The sequence below is a fragment of the Mesoplodon mirus genome (genome assembly GCF_964341445.2).
Source record: "Mesoplodon mirus genome assembly, chromosome: 5".
Classification (NCBI taxonomy): domain Eukaryota; kingdom Metazoa; phylum Chordata; class Mammalia; order Artiodactyla; family Ziphiidae; genus Mesoplodon; species Mesoplodon mirus.
This window is the reverse complement of record NC_138980.1, coordinates 151953269-151967173: the sequence shown is the minus strand read 5'-3', so window position 1 is coordinate 151967173 and position 13905 is coordinate 151953269. Positions and strand designations below refer to the sequence as shown.

The window sequence follows — 13905 nt, the reverse complement described above, 5'->3', positions numbered from 1 at the left end:
TCGCTCTAGAGAAACTAGAGAGAGCCCATGTGCAGCAACGAAGACCCAATGCAGCCAAAAATAAATAAATAAAACTAAATAAAAAATTAAAAAAAATTCATCTCCACAAAACACAAAGATTTAAAATGAAACTATGACCACATTGCTCTCCTCAATGGCTCCATTACCATGCTCAGGATTATGCCCAAGTTACTTAGTATGGCATATGATCACCTTCATAATTGACCCCTGCCTATGACTCCAAATTTGAACTCATATAAGTACATTGTAGGCTGTAGTTCCTTCCAGGATAGCAGTTTCTATAGGCACAGTATTATTTATTCCTTGGGAACAGCAATATGTAATAAATAAATCACTGTGTATATATAAATTTTATCTGTACACCGCCAGGTTTTCTAAATGGGCTCAAGCTGACAGTAGAAAGAGTAGTTGAAATGTTTATTAAGCCTCTGTTTTCAGTTGCTGTCAACTTTAATGGCGATTCCAATTATATGTTTTCTTGAATATGGGTTCTTCCCTTCATTAAAAAAAAAAGCATTTGCTTTTTGAAAGAAGAGTGTCAATATACTGCATGCATTTATTTATTAATTCATCAATCATTTGTTTAGCCTGCTTTACGATGTTAGTTTCTCAGGATTCCATGGTAAATAAAATGACTAGAAATTCAACTAAGGGTATATATGATACAGCAAAACAAAGACCAGAACAGAAAGGAAAGCAAAGGCTGTTGCATTAATTTGCAGGAAAGTCATGTAATGGAGGATTCAGAGGAGAAAGCTGAGGGTAACTTGGCAATCAAAAGCCAGATCAGGAATGACCTTTTTCCCCCTGCCAAGGGGATTGATTATTATCCTGCAGGCTGTAGGGAGACATCACCAAATTTAAGCAACAGATTTCAGAGGCAGCATAGTTCTGGTGAACACAAGGTTAAGGATGTGGCTGGAGATGTGAGTGACTCGAGTGGGACAGATATAGGAAGTTAAGAGACAGCAAGAAATTATTGGCAATTCACATGATATAAAAGTTATTCAGGACTCTGTTAGGATTTGGGGTGGAAAGGATGATTATAATCCAGGTGCATTTTACAAACCTTTGTTGACCTACAAAATCTTACATTCTCATGAAGATCCAGATTTAAAGAGAATTATAATGAAAACCTTAAACCTGATTTACAAGTTGTTACTTTCAACAACAAAAGCAGAGAAGACTAAAGAAAAACAAGTGAAAAGGAAGTAATTCCTAGATGTAATCATCACTTTTCCCCCCATAATTGCAAGCTTCAGTTGTTCTTGATCATTACTTACAAAATACTTACAAAGCAGCCAGTAAACCTTCACTTAGAATGTAACCACTAATTATGCATTTAACCATAGCTAAGTCTTTTACCATAGCTAAGTGTTCTTATATTCTAAAAAAGAATAGAAAATATTTTTTTTATTGGAGTACAGTTGTTTTACAATGTTGTGTTGGTTTCTGCTGCGCAGCAAAGCGAATCAGCTATATGTATACATATATCCTCTCTTTTTAGGATTTCTTTCCCACTTAGGTCACCACAGAGCATTAAGGAGAGTTCCCTGTGAAGAATAGCAAATATTTATTGAGTATTTGCTAGTGCCAATAACTTTCTGAATGTTTCACATACATAGACTCATTTATCTTTACAAGGTAGGCATTATTATTTCTGTTTTACAGATGAGGAAACTGAGGCTTGATGAGGATAAATAATTTGCCCAGATCTCACTGCTCTTTGGGGCAGAGTTGGGATTCTAACCTATGCAGTGTGTTCTAGAGCCACAGCTGCATTTGAAACAAGAGGCACTGAGGGAGTGTAAATGTATCAGAGTAAGGTGTCATTATCAAGGGATATTCCCCATGGAATGATAGGCTGTAGAATTCTTTCAAAAAATGAAAGACAGTAAATTATTGCCAATAAGCAACTAAAACAAGATTTAAAAAATTAATTCATCCAGTAAAATGTTGTTGAGCACCTACCTTATACATATATTTAGTTGAGTATTGGTAATAGCTATAAGGAAGAAAAATATGCATTCTTTGTCTTCAGGCACTATAATAATAACATACACAAAAAAGTAGGTAAAATATGTCATTGAATATTAGAAAGTGCAGAAAGTAGCCCTCTCTAAGAAGTCAAAATCGAGATTTCCACTCAATAAGCTCACACACATTCTTTTATGTTCAGCTATTCATTTTCCAAGACCATAACAGATTAGAATAAGGGGAGCATCAGAATTAATAGCACCAAGGGTGTGATCTGGGGACTTTAACAAGCCCCCAGCCAACTCCATCAGCACTCTTTCTCAGGTGGCACCAAATTAATACTCAGGTCCATAATCCTTGTCAGTTTTTTTTCTAAGCTTGATGCTAAAACTCATCTGAAGGCCTTAATCTGATCTGAACTGATAAAAAGGTATTGTCTTCATTTCTTCCACTTTGTGTGAACATTGGTTAATTTTTCCATAGATATATTAATGTGTTTGATTCTAAGATGCTGCTCCCAACTCCACCTGGGTTGTAAGTAATATACATGGTAAGCACCACATCACCTTTGTAAGATCCAAACCCTTCTGAATGTGGAAGTACATCTGTTTCCAGGGTTGTAGATGAGGGAAAACAGCATGCTTACTCTCCAAATGTAGCTTCAAGATAAGTCCCAGGCAAGCCCCCAGCCCTCACTTCTTGGTTCACACCAGTTACTAACTCTACAGAGAAGCTAAGAGGCTGGTGACAGTGACAAAGACAGGAAGACTATACAGCACAGACCTGAGAACTAAAAAAATAAAACAACAGGGCTTCCCTGGTGGCGTAGTGGTTGAGAGCCTGCCTGCCAATGCAGGGCACACGGGTTCGTGCCCCGGTCTGGGAGGATCCCACATGACGTGGAGCGGCTAGGCCCATGAGCCATGGCCGCTGAGCCTGCGCGTCCGGAGCCTGTGCTCCTCAACGGGAGAGGCCACAACAGTGAGAGGCCAGAGTACCACAAAAAATAAAAATTAAATTAAAAAAAATAATAAAACAACACAACAATAACCCTTCCTGCATCAGCAATGACAGAGGTTCCCTTATCTTTGGCATACTCTTTTGAAGAAAGTAGAACATGTATAATTCTTTTTAGAAAGATGATAATCTTCCCCTTGAAACATGTACTTAAAGAAGGTTAACCTAGCATGATGGGAAAGATCAATAATCCAAAATGTTCCCTGTGATTTGTGAGAAACTGATTTTATTCTGGACTTATAGGCACCAAAAATATGAAAACGTGGTCATATGTGAAAAAAGATGCCAGTCAAATAAGTAGGGACATTAAATCTTCAGCATTCATGGGAGAGCATGATCACTTCAGGCTGCAATGGGTAGGGGTTGATTTACAACATTGTTAGAGATAAAAGGAATATTAACTACAATTATTGAAAAGTATTTATGTTTTTCAAACTGGTGGGAGTGAAAATGATAATGAAGGACATTGTAATGACTGAATAAAGTGAATTTTATGGGTCACCAATGGGACCAATGAAAGAAACAGATTATTGTAGCTACTGGTTCAGAATAAACTAATTATTATTTTTTTATTATATCTTGTTTAGAGCCCCCAAAATATCTCTAAAGGTGATAAATATTAATCCTTTGAATGAGGGGGTATAGTTTGTGGATGGCTCTAGAGAATTTAGGTGACTTGTAGAAAGGTGGTAGGTTTGAGGTAGCATTTTGTAGAGTAAAAATCACTTTAAGAAATAGTTTCACTAGAACTGGAGGAGTTTGAGGTGAGTGACTACAGCCACTCACTTTAGTCAAGCAGGTTTGACAAGGGGGACTAGTGAAGGAAAACAAATGTAAAGATGGTTTTTCATCAGTAGGTTAGCGAAAACCGAGCCTCAACAGCATGGAAGCAGTGTACACAGTCCTTAAATCAGCACTAATTTAATTTTTAGTTTCATCAGAACCTCAGATGATTCTTTTTACAGAGTTTAAGTATTTCCCAAAACTCTATCACTGGGTGCATGTTACTGAAGATTGATTGTAGACTATTGCATATTTCCTAAAGAGACCCAAGCTACATCTCCTCTTCTTTAAGTCAATCTTACGTTCACATTAAATTTTCATTCTACTGAATTTTTCTTATTTTTTAGTAGGAAACTTATGGAAACAATTTTTCAGCTAAAGCTGAACAATGTGTTTTCTTCTGAGGATACTTACTTCATAGGCCAGGGAAGCCACGTTCCAGGGTCTGCGGTAGTACGTCAAGGTGTTGCCATCCCAAACTCGGTCACAGAGTCCATTGTAGTACTCGTTGTTGAAAGGGGTGCTGAGGGGATCCATCCCTAAGACGTTGATCCTGAGTGAACAGAGTAACATCAGGTGTGGAGACACCAGGAGCTAATGCGAGGCAGCCCTCAGTCACTGGGGGAAGAGAGTTTCAGCTCATGTCCCCATCACCCATGTGATGATGGGATATAATCAGGAACAGAAGCAAGAGCCTGGTCACCTCTGCTCTGTGTCCTGGGCGGGAAGTACCTATTAAGAAGGTCTTATAAACTCTTCTAGGCAACTAGGGCACCGTTGAGCATAATGAAAGAAATGCAGTAAGTAGGAAGCAAGGGTCCATCTGGCTTCAAGAGTGGAACTCCACTGATGTAACCCTTAGATAGCCTCCCTTGGTGAACTAAACGCCAATGCTGTAATACCACGGCTTTAAATTATTTGAGAACAGAGCATCTCAGGGGGGCAGTATAACTTATGCATATAATTTTAAATCTGTGAATCAACATTGGGGCTCTTTCTCTCTCCATTCTCTTTAAACTTAAACCTTTCCCTCCAGCTGTCTCATTGATTGTCAAGAACCTTGTTCCCTCCAGGCTTATTTTACTCCTATTATACTTACAAGAGGAACACTAAAATGTCATCGTCCAGCAAGGCATTCTCAAAAGTTCTACTTTTTTCTCCCAGCAAAATATTTTTATTTGGCAAGCTTTAATTCAGAAATAGGAATCTTGTTTAGCCTAAAAAGTATTTACTTTGATTCGTAGGCCAAAAACCAATGTATGCAAAAGAAGCAGTTCATTCTTTGTGAAGTACTAATTGGCGAAATAGTCATTGCTGTCTAGACTGTATCTGGAATAAATGGCCCCAGCGCAGGGAGGCCAAATGGAGGTTTGCTCCTCACATCTATAACTTAGCTTGGCACAAAAGCATAAAGTCTTCCATTGTTCTGGATCACATCCCTAACTCCAATGAGCTGGATTTCAAAGCTGGTTGTTGGTTTCAAGAGCAATTTGTCAAAGGATGTGGATATGACTTACTGCAAACCCATTGCTAATGCAAGGAAAATAAGTGGACGAGTATCCTATTGCCAGTTGGTTAGTTAGAAAACATCTTTATATAAACAGCACATTCTTAATAAACTTTGAATCTACACAGAAAATGAACATTATAGCTCAGCTTGAATGAAAGGCAAGTTAAGGAACTGATTCAGGAATACCTTTCTCAAGGCTGACTGTATAATTAGAATTAACTCCTTCTCACTTTTTTGCTCCCCCAAAAATACTTTTCATGAAAAACGCTATGGCCCTAATTTCTAATAAAGGGCCAAAAATTAGACCTAGTCACTCGAATAAAAAAGAGAGGAAAAAAGAAACACTATATGTCTAGTTTACTTTCTTAAATATCTTATCCTGGATGGGAGATTAAAATTTTGGCTTTAATTTTTCACCCATCCCTGCATCTACAGACATGTGAGCAATAAATAGTTTAAAAAATATTACTAAGGTTTCAATACAAAGACACAGAACACTGGAAACCAAGTACATTTTCTTTATTTTGTAGTGAACTTTTCTTCCATATATCTCATTAACAGAGACACTGCACCTCTTTGTGTTCAGTGAATAAGGACATTAATCTTTGCTCATAATGGTGATGAATTCTTAAGAGTACTATATCTATGGGTAGTGTAGTGTTTGTAATAAACAGTGGATAATATTAAGACAGTTAATACAGTCCTTGATCTCATTAAAATTATATTCAAGGTAAGGGGTTGGATATAATTACCAATTTCAAACAATAGTCCAAGGATGAATATACATGTGCCAAATGAGTAGTACAGGTAAGTGATGTACAATGTTCCCAAGAGGAAGCGGTCCCCATGGCAGGGTCATAAAAAGGGTTTTAGAAGGAGTAGGATTTGATTTGGGTTTTGAAGGATGGAGCCTGAAGGGCAGGAGGAACGAGGGTGCAAAATTCTGCAGGTGGAAATGTATATGGCATGTTTTTGAGTAGTAGTCTCCAGATTTTTCTGCTTGTCTAATCTATAAAAAATGTTGATAAACTATGCCTCCTTGAACAGTTTTAGTTGGACATCTAAAATGTTCCCTCTTAAGTTTAAGTAGTTGCAAAGGATATAACTTCTCAGCAAGCTGTAAATATTTATGCTTTAAAATATAATTATTTTGCCTCTTTTAAAAATAAATCCAATGGAATATAAATTCTATAGTGATGATGGGTATCAAGTGACTACAATGTTTATATTTCTTTACCAGTTGGATGTTTTATGGTATTCCTTTTGATTCTTTCTTCTTTTAAAAATAGACCTTATTTCTTAGAGCAGTTTTAAGATTCATGGCAAGATGAGTGGATTATAGGGAGATATCCCATAAGCCCTTATCCCACTTTTATGCTTGAATCCATATTTCTATTCCATTTCTGCTCCAGAATTTTAACCTAATGTAATGTAGTTTTATGCTTGGAAGTTTTAATTGATCACTTTTTCATACTTTTCTGTATGAAAAAGGTATTAATTGAAAATTTTAAAACATTAAATACCCTTTGACCATAAGGTCTAAGTATTTAAAAAATTCTTCTGGATTTGAATTACCATTATTAGTAGTGTATTTAAGTATATTAAAATTTTAAAATAGTTAATAAATCTAAGTAAAATTTTATTGGATAGTTATCTCTCAATGAAATGAATGGGGCTTCCTTTTTAATTAACTGATTAGCTACTGTACCCATGGATGAATATTACTTATTGCTAGAAAAAGATAGGGCTGAGTACCAATTTTATTTCTACTTTCCATTTTTATAGAGGTAAATGCTGAGAAATTTAACTCACATAAATAAGTAGATAAGCATAGAAAGAATTTTGTCGCAGCAATGTCACTCAATTCTTTGATCTTCTGAGTTTTATGCCCCCCCCAAAAAGAACACATACTAGTCTGCCATTAAAAGTTATTTTTATAGTCCATTACCTGACAGTTGATTAGGACATCATTCAATGCTGTTGGTAAAAAGAATTGGAGACCACTTGACTTACAAGGCTTGACTTACTTGAGGAAACTATTATCATAAAACTCACCTATCTCCCCCTTGGAAAGTCATTTTGTACCCCATGCTATACATACCCCAGCTTGAAGGTTTTTGTTTCACAGAACAGCAAATTGCCCAGTAGGCTAGATCCATCTGGAAAGTTACAGTGAAGCTAATCCACAGTCTAAAGTACAACTAAGGAAGAAATGTTTCAAAACTTCTGACTTGGTTCCACTACTACAGAGACAGACAGGCTAGTCTAGAATGAGCCAATATTTTTTTCTGCCAAGAAACATGAAAACTTCTCATGGATGGAATGTCATCGCCTGGGAAATAAAAAGCATGTGTTTTCTGGCAGCACTTAGAGATGCCTGTTTTCACACCTGCACCTAGAACCGTAGGCAGTTCCAATTTACCAGGTGAACTGAAGAGCAGGCTCCCTTCACAGAAGTGGTGTTATGCTTAGATCAAACACAAAAGTAATTCCTTGTGTATAGCACATCATTTACAGCTGGTTTGGATTTATATCTTTTTCAATGAATTCAAGACGGGTTGGGGATTTCCCAGAACACCTGTGGAGAATCTCAGATTCCTACAAGACAAGAGGCTGAAATATGTGATACAGGTGAATTCTCCTGACATGAGAATTTAAGTGAGAGTCCTTCAAATGAAAACAAATATAAATGTATTACTATGAGTACTTGTGACTTTCATGTGTAAAAGAATCTGACTGTATATCACTTCGGATAAAACTTGTTGAGGTTCTCCAGGGTGGACAGTTTAGAAGCGTGTTGCTGTGATTAGGCTGTTTACTGCTATCAGCTCTATTTTGGTGTAGCCCCATAGCCCCATATAAGCATAATGAAGATGTATAGTAAATAAATATGTAACATCAATGGTATTGAAGAATATCATAACTATAACAAAACATGTTATTTTGAAACCTCTTCCTAAATCTTAATTACTGATTTATACTACTCTTCTATGCCCTTAATTCAAATATTTGGGTAATAAATAGCTACTTAAGGAGTTTCATATTCTAAGGTTAGTTTTGCTTTGAAGTCAGGGACTTGACCTGTGGGCTTTGTAGTGATGTAGGGGGGAGTGACATCGGTGCTGATGGGCATGTGGGGAGAAAGAGAGGGTTAGGTGGCAGGGTAAAAAAAAAAAAAAACCGTAGTTTCTATCAGTCAGGGAAACTTGGATTTTAGTTCTGCTAGCAACTAGTGTGTCAAATAGCCTTATTTATTTCACTTACTTCTGATCTATAAGGTGACTGTAATACCACCCCTAACCAGCTCCACAGGATTTTTATGGAAAGCCAAGAGGGGGAATGTGCAAAAAGATTTTGAAAAATTCAAAGTATTATGCACATGAAAGCTGTCAGAGAACAATAGCTTATAAAGACTACGTTAGCTATAGGTGACTGCTTATGGTAATGGGGAACTTAATCAAAACCGTTGGTGGTGGGCTTCCCTGGTGGCACAGTGGTTGAGAATCTGCCTGCCTAATGCAGGGGACACGGGCTCGAGCCCTGATCTGGGAAGATCCCACATGCTGCGGAGCGACTGGCCCCGTGAGCCACAATTACTGAGCTTGGGCGTCTGGAGCCTGTGCTCCGCAACAAGAGAGGCCGCGATAGTGAGAGGCCCGCGCACCGCGATGAGGAGTGGCCCCCACTTGACGCAACTAGAGAAAGCCCTCGCACAGAAACGAAGACCCAACACAGCCATAAATTAAAAAAAAAAAAAAAAAAGTTGGTGGGCTGATTCTATCAGAGCCTACCTCATTTTCCACCTCTCAGCCAACCTTTCCACACAGCTGGGTCCCCACCTTCTCACTTAGTCCTGAAGGCTCAGCCCTGTGACGTCTGTCATCACCAGCCCTGACCGTGCTAAGGCAGGTATTTAAGGGGTCCTGGTCACTCTCGGATGTGCCTCATTATGAAACTCCCTGGCAAATGCAATAGAACAAATTTTCTTTTCCCCGAACGAAGGAAATCTATAGATTACAAATGATTGTTTTTCAGACAAGAGGGCTACGGTTTCTGTAGCCTTTTCCTATAAAATCAGATGTAAATTTGCATAGAAGGAGACATACGTAACACAGGTAATGCCCTGCTTCAAGCCTGTTTGTTTAGATTAGAGAGAACCCCATTTCTTGGATCCCAAATAAAGCAAGCAAAGTAGTAATGGGCTTTCACCATGGACTCACAGTCTCTCCCTGAGGAAAGCAGCAAGAAGAGTCAGGACTCATTGGAGCACGCTGTGGCTAGAAGGTTTCGGACAACCCCCATTCCATTTCTGCCAACTATGAAGAGGCCCTGCTGAGTGTAGAGCTCAAGACCATCCCATCTGATTCAAGATTCCTACTTTTAGGCTCTGGGCAAAGGCACTGTGGGTTATATTTGGACTCTGCTAGGATAAGATTTTATGAAGGGATAAAGGATATGTGAAATGTTTTATCTGGGGTCTGACTCTTGGTATCCTGAATTTTTTTTCCTACGGTGATTAAACAAGTAGATGTTTCATCTGCCTTAAAGAGAGGAGACATCTCTATTTTCAGCCAAACCTGATACACAGGTCCTGTCTTAGGAACTGCCCAGTTCCTCAGTGTAGGGTTCTTCTCAACCTCAGCTTTCCTGACATATTGCTGTCCTGTGCATTGTAGCATCATCCAGGGTCTCTACCCACTGGATGTCAGTAGTCTTCCCTCACCCCCCGGGAAAGCTCCCCACTTCCATATCCCACAGTCATGGCCACTGACAACTTCTAGACATGACCAAATGTCCCCCAAGAGGAAAATCCCCTCTGGTTGAGAACCACTGCCTTAGTCTCTCTATCAGGCCTTGATCTTACCATCACCCACATCTTCTTTCCTCTCCTCATTCCTATTCCCAGGACTCCAGTCCTGAGCCTGAATTTCTTTCCAGGGACCCAGTTTCAATCTTACCTGATGCAATTGACAGTATTTTAGAAGCATTTATTTTAATTAATTAATTAATTAATTAATTAATTATCTTCCCTATTTATCAACCCACCAGTATTAATTGAGTGTCTATTATGAACAAGGCACTGGGGTTATGAGGATGAAGAGACACATTGCATTACAGGCCATGAAACACAGCCATGTGCCATCACTGTCAATATACCACTGGGTGGGGGAACACCTGTGTCTCTGTTGGGGACAATTTGCCAACAAATCCACCCAAAGTACCTTTACTGAAAACAGATCAGAACAACTAATGGATACTTCGCTGTGGACATCCCTGGAATGTTCTCTAACTAAATGAAATAGAATAGTACAGAACCTCAGGCCTATGTTATTTTCCAACTCTGAGAGCACAGATCTCTGCAAATGGTCTCTATTCTGTGTAACTCTAAGTTCTAAACTGTCTAAGACGTCTCATCCGAGCTGACCCTGCTGGAATGCCTATAGTTTGTATGGGAAACAAGTGAAACTTCAGTTCTTTGATGAGAACCAGAGTCTCAACACCAGCCCCATCTGGCATCAGAATTGCTTCCTCTGTCCTTTTCCTCTTGGGTAAACTCCAGAACGCTGGCACCTCCTGAGAGAGAATTTCTACCCAGGTATATATCCAAGAGAAATTCCAACAGAAGACAGGCTTCCTGGTTATTCAAATATTTGAATCGAATTGCCAGACCTACTACTGGCAATTCAATTTCAAAAGTTAACATGTCATTTCAATATTGCTACGGTCTTCCAGAGGTTGATAAACAAGGTTTCTCATCTCTTACTGGACTCGGAAGTAATCACCTATCATCCTGATGGTCTAGTCTATTCTACAGATGCCTACTGAGGCCAGGGAGCTTGTCCAAATTATCTTGAGATACTGATTCAGCATTTACCTTCTTTCAAGCTCAAATGTAATTCGAGCAGAATACAGACTCAAAGGTTACTCTTTGTACCAGCTCAAACCCTCTACCACGTGGGGTACCGACCCGTAGCCTGCTGTCCGTGCCAGCTCCGACTCTCCCACCACTTTGTTGCGGCAGGGAGGATGAGGATCATTTTCACAGTCATCCTCATCTGAAAAGTCTCCGCAGTCATTGTCACCATTACACAGAAGTCGCCTCTTTATGCATATGCCTGCAATCAAAATCAGGAAAGACAGAAAGACACCGTGTCTCTCAGGCCAAATTCTCTCGCTTTTTTTTAAGTTATCAAACATACTTTAATGATAGAGGGGAGGGACCACACCTATATTTGAATTTTTTGTATAGACTATATAGATGGCCCTTTTTTCAGCCCCTTTCATGCTTGGAAGCATGAGCGTCTGGAAGCACGTTTCTTTTCGCTCATGAGGGCACATCGAAACCCACACTAGGCAACGGGAGGATTACCTGTGTGGCATCGAAAGTCATTTTCACAGTCATCCTCAGGGTCTTCGCAGGTCTCCGTGGGCACGCACTGACGTCTATCTCCTACAGCGTCCACGCACTTTTGCCCGTTAAATTGTCCAAAGACCTCAATGCTCCTTGAGCGAAACTGCCCAGGAACAGCTGGAAATGTTAGCGTTTCTAAGTCCAAGAAGGGATTCTGATCTAAAGCTGCATCCACACCACTGCAGCCCTCCAAACCCAGCTGAGTCAAAGGTTTTCAGATAGAAGCCCGATGTCACTTGAAGGAACAACTCACGTGGTGGGGTTGGCGGGCTCTTCTATAGAATATGGTTCCTCCCAATGCTCATTTAGTCACTGTGCAACACTCAGGTTTCCCAGCAAGGTTAGCCTCATCTATTTAGGTATTTCCCTTTCTTTCTGGGTTTGGAACTCAGCTGGGGGCCTCCCTGCCTCATAGTCATTTTCCTGGAGATGCTGGCAGTACAGTTTCCACTTGGGGACATCAGTGGGGAATGGCAACGAATGCTTACCATTTGTTTGAGGCAAGGGTCACATTTGGACCAACTGCTCCAGGAGCTCATCTTGCAGTCTGTGGGCAATGGCGTGCCACTGCTTTTCACGGGCTCTGAGTCATAACTAAGACAATAAAACACATCAGCTTATAATGACCATCATGTGTGTTTCTTTCTAAAAAGTCTTCACAAACCCATTTAATTTTATTTACTCCTTTCCCCCCTTCTGAACCACAGTATTTATCCTTTTATTCCATCTCGCATTTGACACTTGATCACATGCTGTTTTGTATTTTCAACTCAACTTTTTGTTTAATTCTTATACTGCATTGTAATTTAATCTTCGCCCTAACAACAACCACAATAATAATGATGGTGATGAAGAAAACTAGCAAGTCATCCGGCTATGTGTTCTTCACTGATTAGTCTTGTATTTCTAACTAGTGTACAGAGTCGTTGCAGCTAGAAGCCTTGTTTCACTTTGTACCCCCCAGAGCTTCTGGCAAAGCCTCAAGTTGCCAGGTTTTCTTGCAGATTTAAGCCAGTGCACCCAGCCGTTCCCGTGGTAAGTGCCTCATAAATCAAGCTCTCCTGTCCCTACTTTCTGTATATGTTGAACTTCCTGCTTCACACTCCGTGTCTGGACTTATTCCTCATCTTTCTGAATTTCAATGTATATTTTCTGGCACTTCTAACCTTCCCTCCCACCCCCAGCTGTGCTCTTCTGGCTTTGAACTGTTCTATCTCTCTTGGTTCACCATTTGGATCTCTTCTGGTTGCAGCACCACCTTGGATTACTATCTTATTCAGTGACAGAAAGAAATCCAAAAACAGAAGCCATGAAACAAGAATCTTATCAATTTCCTGCCCCACTTACCCGAACTGGCACCTATCTTTTTTCTGGTGCAGCCTCTTATTTCAGAGGGATGGTAAGGCCAATCCCTCCCCTAAAGCTCTAGATCCCAGCATCTCTTTGAGCTTTTGATAACCGAGATTCTCCTCCATTTAAACCTCTCCCTTACAACCAGCTCCTTTCCATTTGTAATACAATGTGTTCAAGTCTTTGACATTAAACATAAACAAACAAAGGAATGAACAAATAGAATACTCTTCCTGAACTTTACATTTCCTTCAAGCTACCCCACCTCCCTCCCACCCTTCACAATAACACTCAAAGGAATTGCTATAAACATATTTCTGTTTCTTTCTCTTCCAAAATAAAAACAAGTCTCATCTCCTCCTTTTAGCTACCTCCAAAATTCTCTCATCTTTTTTAGGCCAACTTTCTGGAAAAAGTAGCCTGCACCCTGGTTTCTTGTTCCTTGCCTTCCAATTACAGCTCAACTCTCCTGACCCAAGGTCATCACTCTTGCCAAAGTCAACAATGACTTCAAGTGGCTGGCTCCATGGTTTCCCTCAGTTCTTATCCTACCAACTACTTCACAGCTGTCAATATGGTTGACCACTCCGGCTCTTTAAAATAATCTCTTCCCTTGGACTGAATGACATTAGACTCCTTTTATTGCTTCTTTCCCCTCCATCCTGTTCTCCTACTCTCCTGTTCAGGCTCCTTCACCTTTGACAGTCTCAGAAGTGCTGTTTTTCCTCAAGCTCCTGTCCTTGGATCTCTTTTCTTTTTCTTTCTACACTTTTCCCAGGGCCTTGGTTTCCATGTATATATTAATGACACCCAGAGATAAGTCTGCAGTCCAGAC

At 39.7% G+C, this 13905-nt stretch overlaps 1 protein-coding gene across 1 annotated transcript in view; it reads right to left on the bottom strand.

Moving 5' to 3' along the window:
- The window catches only part of C9 (complement C9), a 51916-nt gene that overhangs the window by 26589 nt on the left and 11422 nt on the right, over nt 1-13905 (bottom strand). The window contains exons 2-5 of the mRNA XM_082621956.1: nt 12209-12314; nt 11679-11823; nt 11277-11424; nt 4213-4351 (exon numbers count right to left, since the gene is read on the bottom strand). Coding sequence (XP_082478082.1) covers nt 4213-4351; nt 11277-11424; nt 11679-11823; nt 12209-12314 — 538 coding nt within the window. The remainder of the gene's footprint in view (nt 1-4212; nt 4352-11276; nt 11425-11678; nt 11824-12208; nt 12315-13905) is intronic.